The sequence below is a fragment of the Tupaia chinensis genome, unplaced genomic scaffold (genome assembly GCF_000334495.1).
Source record: "Tupaia chinensis unplaced genomic scaffold, TupChi_1.0 Scaffold000144_1, whole genome shotgun sequence".
NCBI classification, from domain to species: Eukaryota; Metazoa; Chordata; class Mammalia; order Scandentia; family Tupaiidae; genus Tupaia; species Tupaia belangeri.
The window spans coordinates 2,139,267-2,157,247 of record NW_006159614.1 but is presented as its reverse complement, the minus strand read 5'-3'; the positions used below and the strand labels follow the sequence as shown (position 1 = coordinate 2,157,247).

At 40.6% G+C, this 17,981-nt stretch overlaps 1 protein-coding gene across 1 annotated transcript in view; it reads right to left on the bottom strand.

The window, feature by feature from the left end:
* UNC5D (unc-5 netrin receptor D) overlaps positions 1-17,981 on the bottom strand; it is a 274,310-nt gene that overhangs the window by 112,705 nt on the left and 143,624 nt on the right. The window contains exons 8-10 of the mRNA XM_027770563.1: positions 12,473-12,653; positions 11,451-11,618; positions 9,340-9,504 (exon numbers count right to left, since the gene is read on the bottom strand). Of these exons, the coding sequence (XP_027626364.1) occupies positions 9,340-9,504; positions 11,451-11,618; positions 12,473-12,653 (514 nt within the window). The remainder of the gene's footprint in view (positions 1-9,339; positions 9,505-11,450; positions 11,619-12,472; positions 12,654-17,981) is intronic.

The window sequence follows — 17,981 nt, the reverse complement described above, 5'->3', positions numbered from 1 at the left end:
ATACACTATGGAATACTACTCAGCCATAAAACAAACAAACAAACAAACAAACAAAACTAGAAAACAAGTCCCTGGCTTTGGATAGAAAGTGGGTGAGTGTGGAAGATTTACTGCTGAGTGAAGGAAGCCAGACCATGGAAACACCCACTGTGCACACTCTATGGTGTAAACCGAAAGATGAGCATGGAAAATGGTTACGGCCACTGGATACAGTGTGGGAAGAGTGTGGGAGATGGCAGAGAGTGAGGGGTGAGGACGGATTTTTGTGCCTTTGGATCATCCAGGCCCTTTGATGTTCTTCCTTCCTTCTCCTGAATCTTCCTTGAAATATAGTTTTAAGCTTATTGATTTCTTTCATGAGCTAGAGAGACAGCACCCCCCCCCCCCCAGAATCCTGATGCTTGATCCATGCTTTGCCTCAGCCAGCCCAGAGCACAGGCCCATGCATGCCCAGTGTACTCAGGAAGATGCCCAGACACAATCCAGAACCTTCCTAGCGGGGTCAGCTTCACAGAACATCCTATTTTTACTGCTGCACCACCAGATTAACTATTGGTTAGAAGCATAAAACTTTAAAACAGGTTGAGACCTTATAGGTTATCTGATCTGTCTCCTCCTCTGCACGAAATCCTGCCTATTAGCCAGAGGAAAGCTGGAACATTAAGAACCATTCATTCGGGACTTAGCAATTGTTTAAGAAAGTTGAAGAAATTTATGTCTGACAAGAATTTAAGAATTCTAGTTAACTGTCATGGTTCCTTAAACTTCAGATTTCTGCAGCTGACAGTATTTCTCAAATTACTGCTCACAGTTAGTTTGTGTAAAAATGTCATTTATATATCTTACAAACATTAATGACAAGTGCTTTTTATTTCATTAGAAATACTATATAAGCCAGATGTAATAGGAAATGTTTGAGCAAAATATCTAATGTGTCACACCCTTACTACTTTTGCAGAACGTGGAAACTGTACTTTTTTGTAGCACAGGAATTTTTTCCCATAGAACACGCACATGCTGTAGCAACTGTTATTCAACCTTGTGATTATTATTATTACTATTTATGCTAAGGGAGTGCTTAAAATAAGTGCTAAGTGCTTTGCACAGATTAGCTTTTCTCAAAAAGAACCCCTTATAATGGACATAATTTTTATTTTATAGATTAGCAGATTTAGGTTTAGAGAAATTAAGATGCTTGTTCATGATTTTCCTCTCATAATATTGCAATCAGAATTCAAACTTAAGCAATGTAAATGTAGGGTCCTGAGTCTTCAACTAATCCTTTATCTATGGATGAATGTTCAAGTCCAACAGGCTTAGTTGACACATTTCCTTTTTGTAAGTTCATCCATTTATTTATTCAGAGAGAGATAGAAAGACAACCATCCCCGAAAGTGTCCTCATGCTGCATTCCACCCACCAGCCAAAGCCAATGCAGTTTGTAGGCACGCACGCGAGCGTGCAGTCAGCATGCAGAGGGCCCAGGGTGTGACCTAGGGACCTTCCTATGGGGGGTCCGATTGTGTTACACTGGACTTCACCATTTCTCCCAATTCTCAGTTCATGTTCATTTATAATCTCTCAAAGAAAGAATAACTGGCTTCAATTCAGAATCATAGAGGACCTTGGAAGGCAATTATGTTTCCCTTCTACATGCCATATCAACCCAGGCCCCCCCAGGCCAGCCCCCAGGGAGCTCCACCTCTGCACCCTCTAACAAAGCCTTGTTCGGTGCCATAGCCCTGCCTGTGCTTCCTGGGGTTGCCATATATAAACCTTGCTCTTATCTCTGTAGCTGATTTGCATATCGTATTGGCCACGTGGGATCTAGCTGCCTTCACGACCATGCCACAGGCTGACCTGGTCCCATGGTGGGAATTCCACTTTCTTAAGAAATGGCTGTAAGCTAAGAGTTTCTGGCTCCACTTTACATTGTCACAGGGACCTGTTCTTATTTGTTCATGTAGTTTTCTTGGATTTCTGTTATTTTTATGTTTGTGTTCTTTCATCTCTTTCTACTCCAAGTAATGTGATCTGGACGTGCAGGCCTCCTGCTCTCCAGCTGCCCAAATCTTATTTCAGCATCCTTCCGATTTCCAGTGGAGGCGTCTTATTTCAGTTACTCTCATAAAATGAGCAACGTTAATAGGATATGCCTGAGATAAACAACCTTACAGAGACTTCTGAGATAGCACTTCCTGCCTAATTCCACGAAAATGACATAAGCACAATGACAAAGAATAAGTTGAAATGGTGTGGGGAGAAGTGATAGGAAGAGGAAAGCCGGAGTGAAAGGAGAGAAACCGACCAGCCAAGTAACTGCCTCGATGCCTCTTAGCTGAGAAAGCCGTCACTTCCTGGGTTTTCCTGACTTGACTACATACCTGTAACACAGAATCATGAGGAAATAAGGAGAAGCTGGTGACAGAGGAAGGTTTCCTGGATGACAAACCTCAGAGCTGGTATAAGAAAGGTCACTTCTTTTTGGCGCTTAAGAAGGCCAATCCCTGCTTGGCAGGAGGATTATGCTCAAAAACAATCAAACATCGTCATCTTTTCATTAACAGGGCATAAAAATAGCAAACTCTGTAGTGGGTGGCTAGCAGAGGGGAGACATTTTACAGGCATTCGCTGCATATGGTTCATTCTTTATCCTCTTTACACTCAATTCCACTTAGGCGATGGCACACTGGAGTGCAAGTCCTCTTACTGTAAGGCACAAAATGACAGCTTTAGCTTTGGAGAATTAGAAACAAATGATTTCTCCAAGACACATGAGTATTGAGACATATGTGCTGTATTTTCTTTTTAAATTAAGCACGATGGAAACTTGAGTTCTGAGCCACTCCACTCTGTCTCGTTAAAGCTCGTTACTTTGGGTCGTCTTATTGGGTCCCATAATGGGGAAGTATTTATAGGGGCATGGGGGAGAGATTGCTGCTAAGCTGCTAATGACACCATATGTATCCAAATCTACATCCTTATTACTCCGGTGGGCCTACAACATCATATCCACATTTGCTATGCAGTATACAGGAAGGCAACTCTGAATTAATCAATCATTTACTTTCAAGAAAGGCAGTCATTGGATATTTCTAAGGAAAACCTTTATGTAAAGAATTGTACCTACTACATATCCTAAATGAAAGGGAAATAGGTTTTTAATATGAAAACCGCGTGGGAGAATTAACAAGCAGTAGGGCACTGCCTGACAACACAAGAATGCATTGTGCTAGTGCACTACCTCACTAATGTCATCTGAATGTCTTTTCTATGTAGTTTATGCCAGAATTAAGCCATTGCGTTACGTAGCTAGGTCTGATATAGCAACTTATGCAAGGAAAAGTTTTAAAATAAGTCAAATATGATTCTTGATCTTTGCCCAAAGAAAGAATTAGTGTATTGTGTTTAATAAAAGGACACTCGTTCACTGTAATGCTTATACAAAGTAATTATTCTATAAAACCACTATAGGAATTGTTTCAGATAAACTGAACCACCTCCAGAGTGAGATTTCTCTTATTCAGTTCCATCAGCGAGGTAGGAAAGGGAGCCGGGTACACAGCACAATGGACACGGGTAGAGCACAGGACAGTCACGAGAAATGCTCAACTGAGTATCCAGAACTTTGATGTGATTACATGTTCCCCTCTTCAGGGGCTTCATCTCAGTCATTTATGTAGATTATTCAATACACAATGTGGTTAGATTATTAAATGTAGCTTGGAGATGTTTTTTTGAACTTGCTATTATAGAGATGTCTTCACTCTTGGTGCAGTTTCTAAACTGTCAGTTCAAACTTTTCTAATCAATGTACCCATCAGAAAAATTAGAAAATACCATTAACTGATATTTCCATTCCTGAACTGACACTGTTGAACTGACCTATGTTGCATCTTGACAAGAAGGAAGGATTAGCTATTGGTAGCACAGCCTTGAAGATTGCCTCCCTTTCAGGCCCCTGTGGCATTCCTCTGGCTTTAGTCTCACCACACATGCAGGCACTAATCCCCTCTGAAGAGATTCATTTAATCTTCTCAAGCCAAAGCCCGTAGTTTTCTATCTGCTGGAATATAGACAGAGAGAGTAGGCTTGTCTTATTCCTTAAGATCAAACTAAACACCTGCCATTCTCACTCTTCCGTTTCCATCGATGAGGCATGTGCAGGCTCTTTACTTTGGGCTCTGATTTCCAGAGCATAGTAGAAGTGGTATTCAGCATGTGAAAGGATGGTGGCCAGCAAACGACCTACTTCCACAGCTCAAGCTCAGAAAACAGGAACCCACAGACACTTGTCTCTTACCATTGCACGACATAATCATCTTTCTTCTCACGAAGAGCACTCCTCTAGTGAGAAGGCAGTGGATGTCTAGCTTTTGCTTGTAATTTGGATGCCTACACTCAACGCTATAAGCAAAATGGCCTAATTTTACTCTTCCCAGTCTTGGGGCATTTATTTTCTTGAGAGCAGTTAGGTGTGGTCATCTGTGAAAGTGTAACACTGAGGTTCTGCGCTCCGGTCACACCTGGCCAAGCAGCAATCACACCCAAATATTACAGCGATCATTCAGGGCTGGCAGCTCCATCTCTGGGAGAAACGCAACACTCAGGGACAGCAAAGAAAATCCAAACGCTTTGTTGAAGGCTAAATAAAATCAAAGACTTGTAGGTCATCCAAGAGCTAAGCAATGTCATTGTTAAATCTCCAAGAGGAAGAGGGAATTGAGGAATTGCTCTAGGGTCATGTTTGGCATAAAAGAAAAAAAAATTAGGATAAGGGAAATTCCCAAATTGTAACATGACCTAGATCCTTCAACAAAGTTACTGCTCCATAAAGCTGATGCCAAGTGCTATTTTAATCAACGCCAGCCTTCACGGGAGCTATATCCTGAGAACAGAGCTACTTTCACCAAGAGAACCCCAGCAAAAAACGAAGAGTGATGCAGGCATCATTTAACTGGATTACTGCTCACCGCTTCCTGCAGAGATAGTAAAATGTTCCTATTTGTTGACACCGGTGGCCACTCTCTGTCTATAAAGACAGAATAGGTCCTGGTGCGGGCCTCTTACAACACACCCCTTTCCCACTGCATGCAAAGATATCTCATTCACCTTTGTGATTTTATGACTTCATACTTTCTCCGTCAAAAAGCTTATCCACTTATCTACTTTGCAGGTTGAAAACCCCCAGTCATCTCTCACAGATATCGTAATATGCATATTATGAAGGCAAAGGATGTGGGGAAACCACACTTGAGTAGAAAAAAGCAAGGAAGGAATGAATAGGTTGAATAGAAAGATGGGGCCAGTAGATGGCATAGTGATTATATCACTGGACTCCCATATGGCTGACTGTGGTTCAAATCCTGGGCCCATTGGCTTGAAACTCACACCTGGCACATGTGTGTGCATGTCCAAGATCCCAGGAGGAGAATGGAAGAGAAGGGACTGCAACATGGACACCCCCCTTGAGGGTGATTTTTCACTATCTGTCTCTCTCTCTGTTTTAGCATGTACACACACCCTATAGCACAAAACTTTTTTTTTAGAAGGCATTTTCCCCTCTTGGGAGGATTTAATAGAGATTTTAGCTCCAGTGCTGAGCATTCTTCAGGCCTCTTGGTCTTCCTGTTTTATTTCCACTATAGAAAAATACAAACAGGGGCTAGCTGGTGATGTGATGGTAAAGACACTGGATTGCCACATGGCAAACCATGGTACAAGTCCCATACTGGCAGCTTGAAAATCACACTGGGTGTGTATGTGCAAAATCCCAAGAGGGGCATTGAGGAGAAGGGATTCTAGTATGGCCATCTCCCCTGGGAAGTGATTTCTCAATTTCTCTCTCTCTCTCATGTTCACAAAATGTTCACAGTTACTTACATATGACCAAAACTACATCTGTTTAATGGCTGCAGGAAGGCAGGAAGGGTTCAGTCAGTAAACCAATGAATTGCCTAAAGCTACTGCCTGAACTAAGGTCATGACTGCCTCCAAGGAAAGAATTCATCTTTTATTTATTTATATTTAAACTATCTTTTATGCCAGAGAGCATGTGCACATGCGTGAGAGAAAAAGTGTGGGCACACTTCCAATGGGGCCTGGTCAAGGCACAATCCTTTTAATCCTTCAATTTCCCACCCACTTAAGATCCTAGACACACATGCATCTGGTATTTTTCTTTTCTTTTCTTTTCTTTTCCTTCTTCTTCTTTTTTTTTTTTAGCTGCTGAGATTGGGAATTGAACCCTGGTCAAACATGTGGGATCCTGCTTTCTCTGAACAGCACTCAACTGCTGCATTAATGGGGCCAACCGAGAAGTATGCCTTTTTACAAGTACATATGCATCTGTGATGACTATGTCCAACTGACTGGAACATGGAGTTCCCAGATAATACGTCATCTATTATACTAGGTATTTCTGTGAAGGTGTTTGTGGACAAAATGAACAATTACAGGTGCAGACTGCACAAAGCATGTTGCCCTCCATAATTTGAGTGGGCTTCATTCAGTCAGTTCAAGGCCTGAATAGAACAAAATCCTCCCTGCAGTAAAACGAATTCTCCTTCCTGACAGCTTTCCAACTGGAACATCAGCTCATCCTGACAGGCTTCCAACTGAGACATCAGGTCTTCCAGGTTCTACTGAAGCTCGCCAACTTTGGACTTGAACTGGGACATTGGATCTGTAGACTTTGGGCTTGCCAGCCTCCATAACTGCAGAGCCAATATTTTATAGTACATATCTCTCAGTTCTGTTCTTCCTCTGTGTGTGTATCTCATCAGTTCTGTTTCTCTGGAAAATCCTGACTAATACAACATCTCTCAGATTTTAGGGCTAAGACAAGGTTTGTCAGTCAACTCCCAGTACTCTGACAATGCCTTTCAGCCCTAAACAGAACTTTTACTCAACTGATAAAGGATTACATACCACATTAGTGCAAATAAAAACATTCATGTATTTGTTGCAATTATTTTGTTAGAGTTTGGATAATGGTTTCTTTTCCAAAATTTCATGGTTTGGAATTTATTTCCCAATGTAATAATGTTGGGAGGTGGTGATGCCTACTGGGTAGTGAGTGGATGATGGAGACATAGCCTTCATGAGTGGATAAATGGTGTCTTGTGAGAGATTAGGTAAGTTCTACCTGCTGAGAAAGGGTTAGTTCTTGTCAGAATGGGTTGTTGTAAAAGGAAGATGGCTATGCCCAATCTATTTCATCAATTTGATACCAGTCCTACACCTTTGGACTTTGCAGCCAACAAAATCATGAGTCAAATAAACCTCTACTTCTTTATAAGTCCTTCAGTCTCAGATATTTCTGTTAGAATCACAATAATGAACCAAGAAACTTCATCACTTTCACAGTTAACTACTGTCTGTCTTCAGTCAGGAATTCTCAGACTAAATCTTAGTCAATTAAGGTTAAAGCCTGATATCCATGGATTTTCCCACATGTAAGTTCAATCTGTAGTTGATGGGAAAAGACCAATCTGTAGTTGATGGCAAAATTACTATGATTACCTAAAGTTCAACCAGTAGCCAAGTAGTTATATTCTCATTATTCTTTACAAGAAATATGAAATTGACAGCATGAATAGTATAATTTAAAAACATGGCCACAACATTAAGAAATAGTCACACCTTGAGATTTTATTTCCGAAAAACCTGATGGTATTCAGGTGGCCAAAGAGACACTTTCTTTTTTTAAAAACAAATACATTTTATGTATTAGTATTTTTTAATTTGCTATAGGACATGCACACTCACAAGAGAGATACAGAGAGAGAGTGAAAGTGAGCCACTAGATCCTGACCAAATTACTCAAACCGTAATTTGCCATGAGGGAGTCCAGTACCTCAACCACCATGCCACCTGTTGGTCTGAGACACATTCTGTGCCTCATTTGCTTACACTGAGGAAGTGGGGCAGTACTGTGAATAAGGCAGATGGTTGGTCTGTATTCATTGGAGGGCATAGCCCTTTTGTCAGGGAGACTGGTAGTTAGGCTGTCTTCTCTTATAACTTCTTGATCTACTGACACCTGTGGGCACTCAGCACTCATACTAACAAAGGCCGTAGGGCTTTGGCAAGTGCTCATTCAAGTCATTAACCTTACATATTTATTTTGAAAATATAACAGTATGGGCTTCCCTTTAAGCCTTACTGATGCAAAAAAAGTCAACCCAACTTAGATACCTATTTCCTGTGGATTGGCATCTTCCCAAATAAAATGCAACACATATTCCTGGTAAGACCATAAACTATTATATTTTCTGCTGGACATTTCCCAAAGAATTTTCCAAGAGATCAACCTAGGGCTAGAGAATAAGTATGCCCTCAGTGTTATGTTTTTTAAGGACTCAATCAAAATCAAAGAGATTAATATGTATTGAGTACCTACACAGTACCACAACATGCATATAGATTCTTTTGCCATTTAATCTTGACAATAACCTTAGGTGAGTATTGTTTTTGTACTTATAGTCAGAGAAATTAAGTAATTAAGTGTTTTTCCAGGGTCACAATGCTAATTAGGGATAGCATCAAATTAAAAGCTGTTTCACTTTCATGTCTTTTTTTTAAGAGATATTTTTGCCATCGGACATGTATACTCACTGGAGAGACAGGGAGAGACAGAAAGCAAGAAATCTGGATGAGCATGTACATGTGCTCAGTATTTTTTCAAGCTGCTAGGCCCAGGACTTGAACAGTGAAGTCATCCATGTGGGATCAGCTGCCTTAACTTCCATGCCACCTGCTAGCCCAAAGACCTGGGAGTTTTGAAATGGACAGTCTAATTCCGCTCTGCTAGACAGATGTGATGCAAATCCACCCACTTCCTCAGGGGTCAACCTGCCTCTCTCTTCCTACCATTAGTAAGGTAACAAACACAACACATGTTCCTTGCTGCAGAACCATGGCCATGACATGCTTTATAGTGCTACCAAATTTGTTAAAAGCTAGATGGTGCTGCACAATTCTTGGGAGAAATGTAAGCACATGGTGATCAGTAGAAGACTTTTATTAAACTTAAAAATGGTAGCTCCTAAAAGGAAAGGCTAAGACACTGTTTAACAGTATTTCTCTAAAACATTATCTTATTAGGTTAATAGCTGTATATACTTATAGAACTCACGGTGATAAACTACTTAAAACTACCCATGTCTAGTAAAACATAGATTTGTCTACTTTTCTGTACTTTCCACCCATTTTTCTTTTACTCTTGGTGATTTGGCTTTATTTTACCATGTAAGTGGTAATGGCAGTCTTTCTTGAGGTAGATGAGTATATGGATACCATGAACAAATGTTTCCAATGTAAAGTGGAAAGGGTTACCTAGAATGCAGAGACCATCTGTGCAGTTTTCGGATTCCTGGCTTAGCCCTTCACAGAATTTGCCCCCATTCCTCGGGGCTGGTGCCGTACATTCCCGGATCCGCAAATGCTCACACTCTGGGCTGCAGACAGACCATTCACTCCACACTTCCCAGCTCCCGTCCACTTCAAGGGAAACACAGGAAACCATCATTAGAGAGAGCCAAGCAGTTGTCAGGAGCCTCACCCCAGGACTGCTGCTTTTCTTAGAGCTGAACTTTAAAGAAACCAACAACACAGCAAAATGAAAGAATTTATCAGTTTATCTTCTCTCCATGGTTTCTTTCCTAAAGAGATAGACTCACAAATGAGTGATGTAATTCTCTTGCTATTTCAGAATGCAACAACTCCTGAATTTAGGTAAGCATTCAAATCCTGGTACTCCATGTTGCCTAATAATGGCATTATCTGTTCTTTCTCAGTCTTTCATCCCCAATGCACCATAGACAAATGAATTGTGTGCAGTAACCATGGACAACCAACCAGTTCCTTGTGGTTGACAGTTTACAACAGAGAGTGGAATGAATGATGTTCAAGTCCTGTATGCCCCTGAACAATAAACAGTTAAACCCAAATAAATTGATAATATTAAACTAAAACAGGTCAGTCAAACCCCAAAACACTGGGATTTACATAAACAGATTTTCTTGGGTCATGGTTTGCTGTTGTACTTAGAAATAAAAAACAAAAACAAAAACAAATAAACAAACAAAAAAACACAAAAAGCTAAGTTTAATTCCACTAAAAATCAACTGAGAGGTGACGGCAGCTCTTTGAAGCAATGGCCCTATTATCTTGTAGGGATAATCCAACCATAGCTTCAGTGGGTTATTTAAGATATTGCAATTTTTCATCTAAAGAAATTAGCCAAGATTAGGGTAATATTAAAAAGACTGAATCTGGACGAAAATGTCTGAGTCCTTGTCTTAGTTCTGTGAACTTATTGGCTGAGTGAGCCTGGGCAAATCACTTTACCATTTCTTCCAACTGGAACTAACAGTCACAGCACAGAGCTGAGTGGCACTACGTGTGTAAAAGTACCCTGCACAGTACCTGCACATAGTAAGCACTCAATAAATGTGTACTAGAGGAGTTCAAAATGAAACTCCAAAAACACGCTGCTGGTGAGAGCGTCACCTTCACTTGAGTGGAACTAAATTTAAAATTTTAAAGGCACGAGAGGCTCTGGTCCAGAGTCCTTGAAGTCAATGTTCTGTAGTGCATGCGAGACCCAGGAGCAATTTACTTCTCAGTGGGAGGATATGCTTTCCATAAAGAAAGTCATCTTCCATCTCATCTATTTCTTATTGTATAAATTGGGTTTCAGCCAGGAAGATATGAACAAAAGAACTTATGAAAGCCGTATCTGGCACGTGAGGTATCTCTCTATTCAGAGAGAAAGGCAAGCATAGGACAAATGAAAAGTATACACAGCTGTGACAGCGTGCAATCTCTGTCAATTATACTGTAAACAAACACATGGCTAAATCCAATACGGTTAATTGATTGATATCTGATGATAAGGGGTCAGATTTTTGGCACTTGATTTTTTTTTGTGCTCATAGGCAACCAATGAAATCTTTTCTATTATATGAAGGTACTTCAAAAAGTTAATGAAAATGGAATTAAAGTATGAGTTTGTTTTAGTGCAAACAATTTTGAAATCCATGCATAGTCTTTTTTTTTTCCATCATATACATTATCCATGAACTTCCTGAAGACCCTTCATACAAATGCCTGTCACCAAATGGGAGAACCCAAGGAGAGAAGGAGATGGCTTAGCCCCACCAAACATGGGTAGCATGAAAATAGCTCAAAGCATTTGGCTTATTGATGACGAGTGTTCAGTGTTATCTGAGCATTAGAAAAAAATATGTCCCAAGACATTGCACAGAGGAGCTTCCCCGACATTCTTGTGACTACAATGGGTTCCACATTAGCACCACGGACAGGGGCTCTAGTCTCAGGGCTTGGGGAAGGTGACTTTGGGAGGAAGGTTATAGAGACTGCTTCGCACCAGCGCAATACTGTTGGTGAATCGGAAGGGGAAAGGGAATGTGCATATATCTCACCAGGACAAAGAGAAGTGCAGGTTATTTTCTGCACTGACATTCCCTCACAAAAGGCCCCACCATTGAGAGGAGCTGGGTTGGTGCAGGTCCGGGAACGTTTCTGCCATCCTCTACCACAGCGAACATTGCAGGCTGACCACTCTGTCCAGGAAGACCAGCCTCCATTCACTGAGAGAGAAAAATGGGGAGGGGAGAAAAAAGGAGAGAGGTTTTTACTGATTGCCTACTATGTGCAGGCCACTGTGCCAGGTGTGTGTGTCGGGCATCCGGGGACCGAGAGGCTGTGCTCAGCCCTATGGTGCCCTGCTGAGGGACCACCGTGGGGCTCACCTCAGCTTCCCCTCCGCCACTCGTCTGGAGTGGGAGGGACACAGAGAACTTGCTTGATAGGGAAATTATGAAAAATAGGAGGAACTCATCAACAGATATCTAAAGCACTTGAGAATCCAGACTATAAGAAGAAAATATCAGCATTTGAATTTCTATTACTTTAAGTGCTTCAAAAATAAATCCCAGGGCTCTTCTACTGTGGAAGGCAATGCCTTTATTTAAATAGCTGGAAATTTCTTTTATACGATACCTGAGATATTCAGCAAATAGTAATGTTTGTTTTTGGTGGATTTCATTTGCCAGGAGAGGGACTGACTGACAGCTGGCCTGGGAAGGATTGGGAAGATATTGGGTTTGGGAGAGGCAGGAAGCAAAAGTTGCCCTCCTCTGTTCTTTTCAAATGTAAACACAATGGAAGAAAATAAACTACTTTTTTATTATTTTTAAAAGAGAGAGATTGGAAATGTCACTGACTATCTCACAGAAGTCTGATATTAGAAGGAACAGCAAACACATCCACAGTGGTGGGGACGCTTTCTTATTCATCCAACTGGGCAGCAAAACTGAGATCTACGGCCAATGCCCCCAGGGTCCCTGAGGCTCCACATGTCCCAAGTTTTCATGAAACACACATGCTCTCCTTCTCCAGCCTCACCATCCTTATCACTTCCTGGCCTTTGGGCTGGTCTTACCATAGACCACCACGGTGGCTGACAGACTCCTCCTCCTGGCCACAATGTTGGCAGCCATGCAGGTGTAATTCCCTGAGTCTGAGAGCCGTGCCTGTCTGATGATCAGGTTGTGGTCAGCCCTGGTGTCAATGTTCTCATCTTGTTCTGAGTCAATGGGCTCCTCGTTTTTCAGCCATTCCACCTACAGGAAGAAAGGAATGTATACTTTAAAGTCACATATGCACAAATAAGAATTCTTTTCTGAAGTTGGAAGGTGTGTAGTCTTGGTATATGCAGGAAAGGTGTCCCTAACATGCAGAGCAAGTGCAATGATATTTTTCCATATCTCATCCTTATCTTTAGTACATTTGGTTATGTTCAGGAAGTGGATACTCAAATTAATAAGCTGGAAGCAAGAAAAGAACACAGATATTCTACTGACTTTAACGCATTACCTAAACATGCAATGGAAGAGAGGAAGGAGGAGATTATACTTAGATCAATTCATTTCATTACAACTCTGATGATGACAAGGATGATATTCAATAATTGGTACAGGAGGGAGCTCAGAAAACCAACATCTACATGCACAATTTATACTTTGTGCTGACAGGATAGTACATGATCTGACAGGGCTACAAGTCATGTGTTTATAATTAAAGAAGTTTTAATGAAAGTATGAGGATGTACAAAGGTTGTGGTAATATGGATGTGAGCAACCACAGGAACATGAATGCAGAGCTCCTGTTCTCTTGATTTGCAAGTAGGGTTAGCCAGTGATCATCTGTGTCGTTCCCCAGGGACTCAGCACCATTCAGGCCCTGTGTTAGGCTCAGCCTCACTTCTGGAGCGGTACACCTCCCCACCTGCTGAGCACAGGCTGCTGCCATATTTGGTGTCTTCTCCTGGCTTGCTTCTGGAGCCTATTTTCCACTTTCCAGTTTCACATAGGCTTAGCCTAGCCCAATCTACTCTTCCCTGGAAAACTTAAGGCAGACACAGATAGAAACCTTCTCCTCCCCGATTCTCTGTGAGTTGGGGGCACCGCCCTGAGCTCCTGAACTTTATTAGCATGCCAGGGTGCCGAGACCTGTCCTCCATCTCCACAATCAAACAGCGTCTTCACTTTCTAGTTTGGTAGCATGATAGATACCTCTTATTTGGCAGGAGCTCTAATAAACAGCATATGTAAAACATAGTAATTTAACAGACACAGAAAAATTGTAATTTGTTACAGAAGTTAACAGCAGTGACTACACCAAAAAGATATGCATGTGAGGGAGCACTCCATCACACTCTGTCTGCCTACAGTGTAGCGAATTGAAAGTTGTTGTTGTTGTTTTAAAGAATTATATTATTTAATTATGTTCATTCTTCTTTTTTTATTTTGCCGTAGGGCATATGCACAAGAGAGAGAGAAAGAGATAGAGTGAAAGTGGGAAAGCAAGTCACCATGTTTGGGATTTGAACAGTGGTCAGCCATGTGGGAGTCCAGTGCATTAACCACCATTTCACCTACTAGCCTCGAAAATTGGTTTTATAGTAAGACATCTGAGCAGTTTTTTCTGTGTTTAAATTTGAAGAATTTTAGTTTCTTATCAATAAAAACGTGGTTTCTGGTAATATTTTATAATTATTTATTTTATTTTTTTTATTATTAGGTTTTTTTAGAGGTATTTGCCTTAGGGTGTGTGTGTGAGAGAGAGGGGGTGGGGAGAAAGAGAGACAGCAACAGTGAGAAAGAAAGTGAGAAATCACCCTCCAGGGGAAGACGGCTACACCACAATCCCTTTTCCTCCATTCTCCTCCCAGGATCTTGGGCACTCACGCATATGCACCCAGCATGAGTTTAAGCCACTAGGTCTGGGACTTGAACCGTGGTCGACTACATGAGAGTCCAGCGACACTGCCATTACGCCATGCCCCATTATTAGTTTTTAAATTTTTTATTTTATTTTATTTTTAAATTTGCTATAGGCCATGTGCACTCATCAGAGAGGAGGTGGGAGGTGAGAAATCAAACCACCAAGTCTGGGTCTCAAATTGTGGTTGGCCATGTGGAAGTCCAATGCCTTAACCACCATGCCACTTGCTAGTCGTTCTGGTAATATTTTTTACTTCACTAATATATACTGTATTTATGCTGAAAAAAAAAAACCACTTTGTATGCTGTAAAGATGTATAATGATTAAATGTAATAAATAAGAAACAATAGTTTATTGCATCATTATTCACAATGGCTAAGATATGGGACCAACCCAAATGTCCATGAACAGAAGAATGGACTGAAAAAGTATGGCATATATATATACTATAGAATACTACTCAGACATAAAAAATAACAGGATCCTGGCATTTGATAGAAAGTAGATGAATATGGAAGATTTACTGCTGAGTGAAGCAAGCAAGACTTTGAAAGAGAGACACTGTAAGTCTCCACTTAATTTATACCAAATGTCTGCACTCTATGTCAGAAACAGAAAAATTAGAGGACACTGAAGCATGGAAAATCATTGTGGATACTAAAGACAGTGTGGGAGGAGGATTGGAATTAGAGGAGAGTGAGAGGAAAGGAATCAAAGAGAAAAATAGAGAGGTGAGACATTTAAGGGATATAGAAGTGGAGGATTGTCTATTGATGATAACATGTATGATATCTTTAACAGGACTGGTATGAAGTGTATTCATGTTGGTTAAATACATTTTACAAGCTGTAAAATGAACAATGATTGAATATATAAAATAGATTAAAATAAATGAATAAGTAATAAATTAATAAATTAATTAATTAATAGTGTGAGTTTTATGGAAGTTTGATTTAATACTGAAATTTCTGGCGACCAGCAGATGGTGTAATGATTACATTGCTGGACTCCCATGTAGTTGACCATGACTTGAGTCTTGGATCTGGCAGCTTAACGCTTGTATTCGACGTGTGTGTGTGCATGCCCAAAATCTTAAGAGGAAAATGGAGGAGAAAGGATTGTGGTGTGGCCATTCCCCTGGGGGGGGGTGATTTCTTGCCTTCTGTCTCTGCAGTGAGCACATGTGACCTATAGCAATAATCTCCCTTTAAAAATGATTTGTCTTCTGTAAAAAGCAATTTATTTCTCAGATAAAAACCTATAATGATCCTTCAATTATTATGCCAAGTAATACCCCCTAACTGAAAGAATACAAGGACAAAATGATCACCATGGAAATTTACCTAGAAGAGATCAATTTGAGAGAAAAAAAAATACCAAATAGAAAAAATAAATCCAAAAACTACAATAAACATAAGGAGTTGCACAAACAAATGAGTGTAGCACCCTTAGGTAGGGAAGTCAACCCAACAACCGGGGAGTACCTGCGCACACCCCCACATTCCAGCCTAGAGGTGCAGGTGTAGCCTGCCTTCATCACTCACATTGTGCTCTTCACAGCCATTCATTTACTCCTTGACAAACATTTAAAGATGATACGAATGTCAGAAATTGAACTGAGAACTGGGTAAAGCCAGGTGAACAAAACCAACATGGCCCCTTCCCTCTGAGATCTTATATTTAATGGTAAGACAGAAATAATTAAACCCACATCTCTACCAAAAGTTGAGTTGAGAATAATATTGTCACCAACACAGTGATAAAATGCTTACTCTAAAACCACTGGAAGTAGATTTTAAAACTGCCATTATATTTGTCTATTTTTTGTGTTATTGCAGTACTATTTACAATAACTACAAAGTGGAACCAACCTAAGTGCTCAAGAACCATTAATGGATTGGCAAAATGTGGCACATATACACAATGGAATACTACTTGGCCCTGCCATCAAGAACAACAAAATACTGCTTTTTGATACAAAGTAGACAAACCTAGAAGATATAATGTTAAGAGAAATAAACTGGGCTATGAAGACAAATATTGCATGTCTCTGCTTAGCAAATACCAAATGTCCATACTCCATAGAAGAAACCGAAGGTCTCAAGAACATGGGAATAGAAACAGAAATGGTAGGTAATGGAAGCTGAATTTGGGTTGGGGAGGTGTGAATGTGGGATTCAGGAGAAAATAGTAACAGAACAAGATTGTACACAAATAAGGGGTCCTAGGTTTTGCAATGGTGTACCACAGCAGAGTGGAAATGTGGACAATTCAATACATACACACACAAAAAAAACAAAAAGACAAAAACAAAAACAAAAAATAAACAGCAGAACTATTATCAAATGTGCACAACATAATGTAATGTTCAATGTCGAAGAAGATGAATATGTGTATATCCTTGATTTGATTATTACTATATGCATATTTTGTTCTACAAATACATACAATGAATATATATAAACAAAAAATCTCAATAAATGAAAATTACTCACAGGTTGCTAGCAAGAACAAATTGTTCTGCTTAATATAGGACTGAGAGCGAAGCCTCGACCTCCGTTCTCCTACTGGTTCAGAAATGTATTCATGTTACCTGTTCTCTGATGGTCAATTTCTAGGCTAACCACACAGCATCCACAAAGCTCATCCTTAGAGTCACTACCTCAGCTGTCTTCTTTTTCTCTCCTTGTCCCTAGACAGCTGGTCAGTAAGTAGGAACAGCCTGACACTGGCTCATAAGAAAGTTATTTGCAGTGAGTAGCTGGCAAGAGAGAGCCCTGTGGGCAGGGTCACAGTAGACTGAAACTAAAGGCACCCCAGCACCAGGAAAATAAGAGAGCTCTTTTAATGCAATCTTGGCCCAGAAGAGGTTAAGTGAACAATTGGTTTAAAGGGAAAAACTTACAGGAAAAAAATTGATAAAAAATCAGCTAGACTAAATAAACTTAAAAAATATTTGCCACAAATTTGATAGATAAAAAGTCAATAATAGGGAATCAGCAGTTAGCGTAATGGCTATGTCGCTGGACTCCCTCGACCGCGGTTCGTGTCCTGGACCCGGTGGCTTAAAACTCACGCCGGGCGCGTGTGCGTGCGTGCCCAAGATCCCGAGAGGAGAATGAAGGAGAAGGGATTGTGGCGTGATCATCCCCCCTGGGGGGTGATTTCTCGCTTTCTGTCTCTATGTCTCTCTCTGTCTGTCTGGCAAGTGCACGCGCCCTACAGTGAAAATCTCTCAAAAAAAAAAGTCAATAATATAAATGACATGGGTAAAAATATGTATAGTTCATAGCCATATTTGAGTTGATGATAAAAATGCATACCGATAAACATGGCATAAAGATAAATATATGGTAGGGCCAGCAGGTGGACTAATGGTTACAGCGCTAGACTCCTATAGGCAAACCACAGTCCGAGTCCTGGACCCAGGGGTTTGAAAAACATGCTGGGCATGTGTACATGCATGTCCGAAACCCAGGAGGAGAATGGAGGGGAAGAGACTGCAGTATGACCATCCCCCCTCAGGGTGATTTTTCACTTTCCCACCCACTGTCTCTCTCTCTTCAATGAGTGCACGAGTCACATAGAAAAAACTTAAAAAAAAAGATAAATATGTGGTTCTTCAAAAAAAAAAACCACTGAATATATAATAAACAATTGGGTAA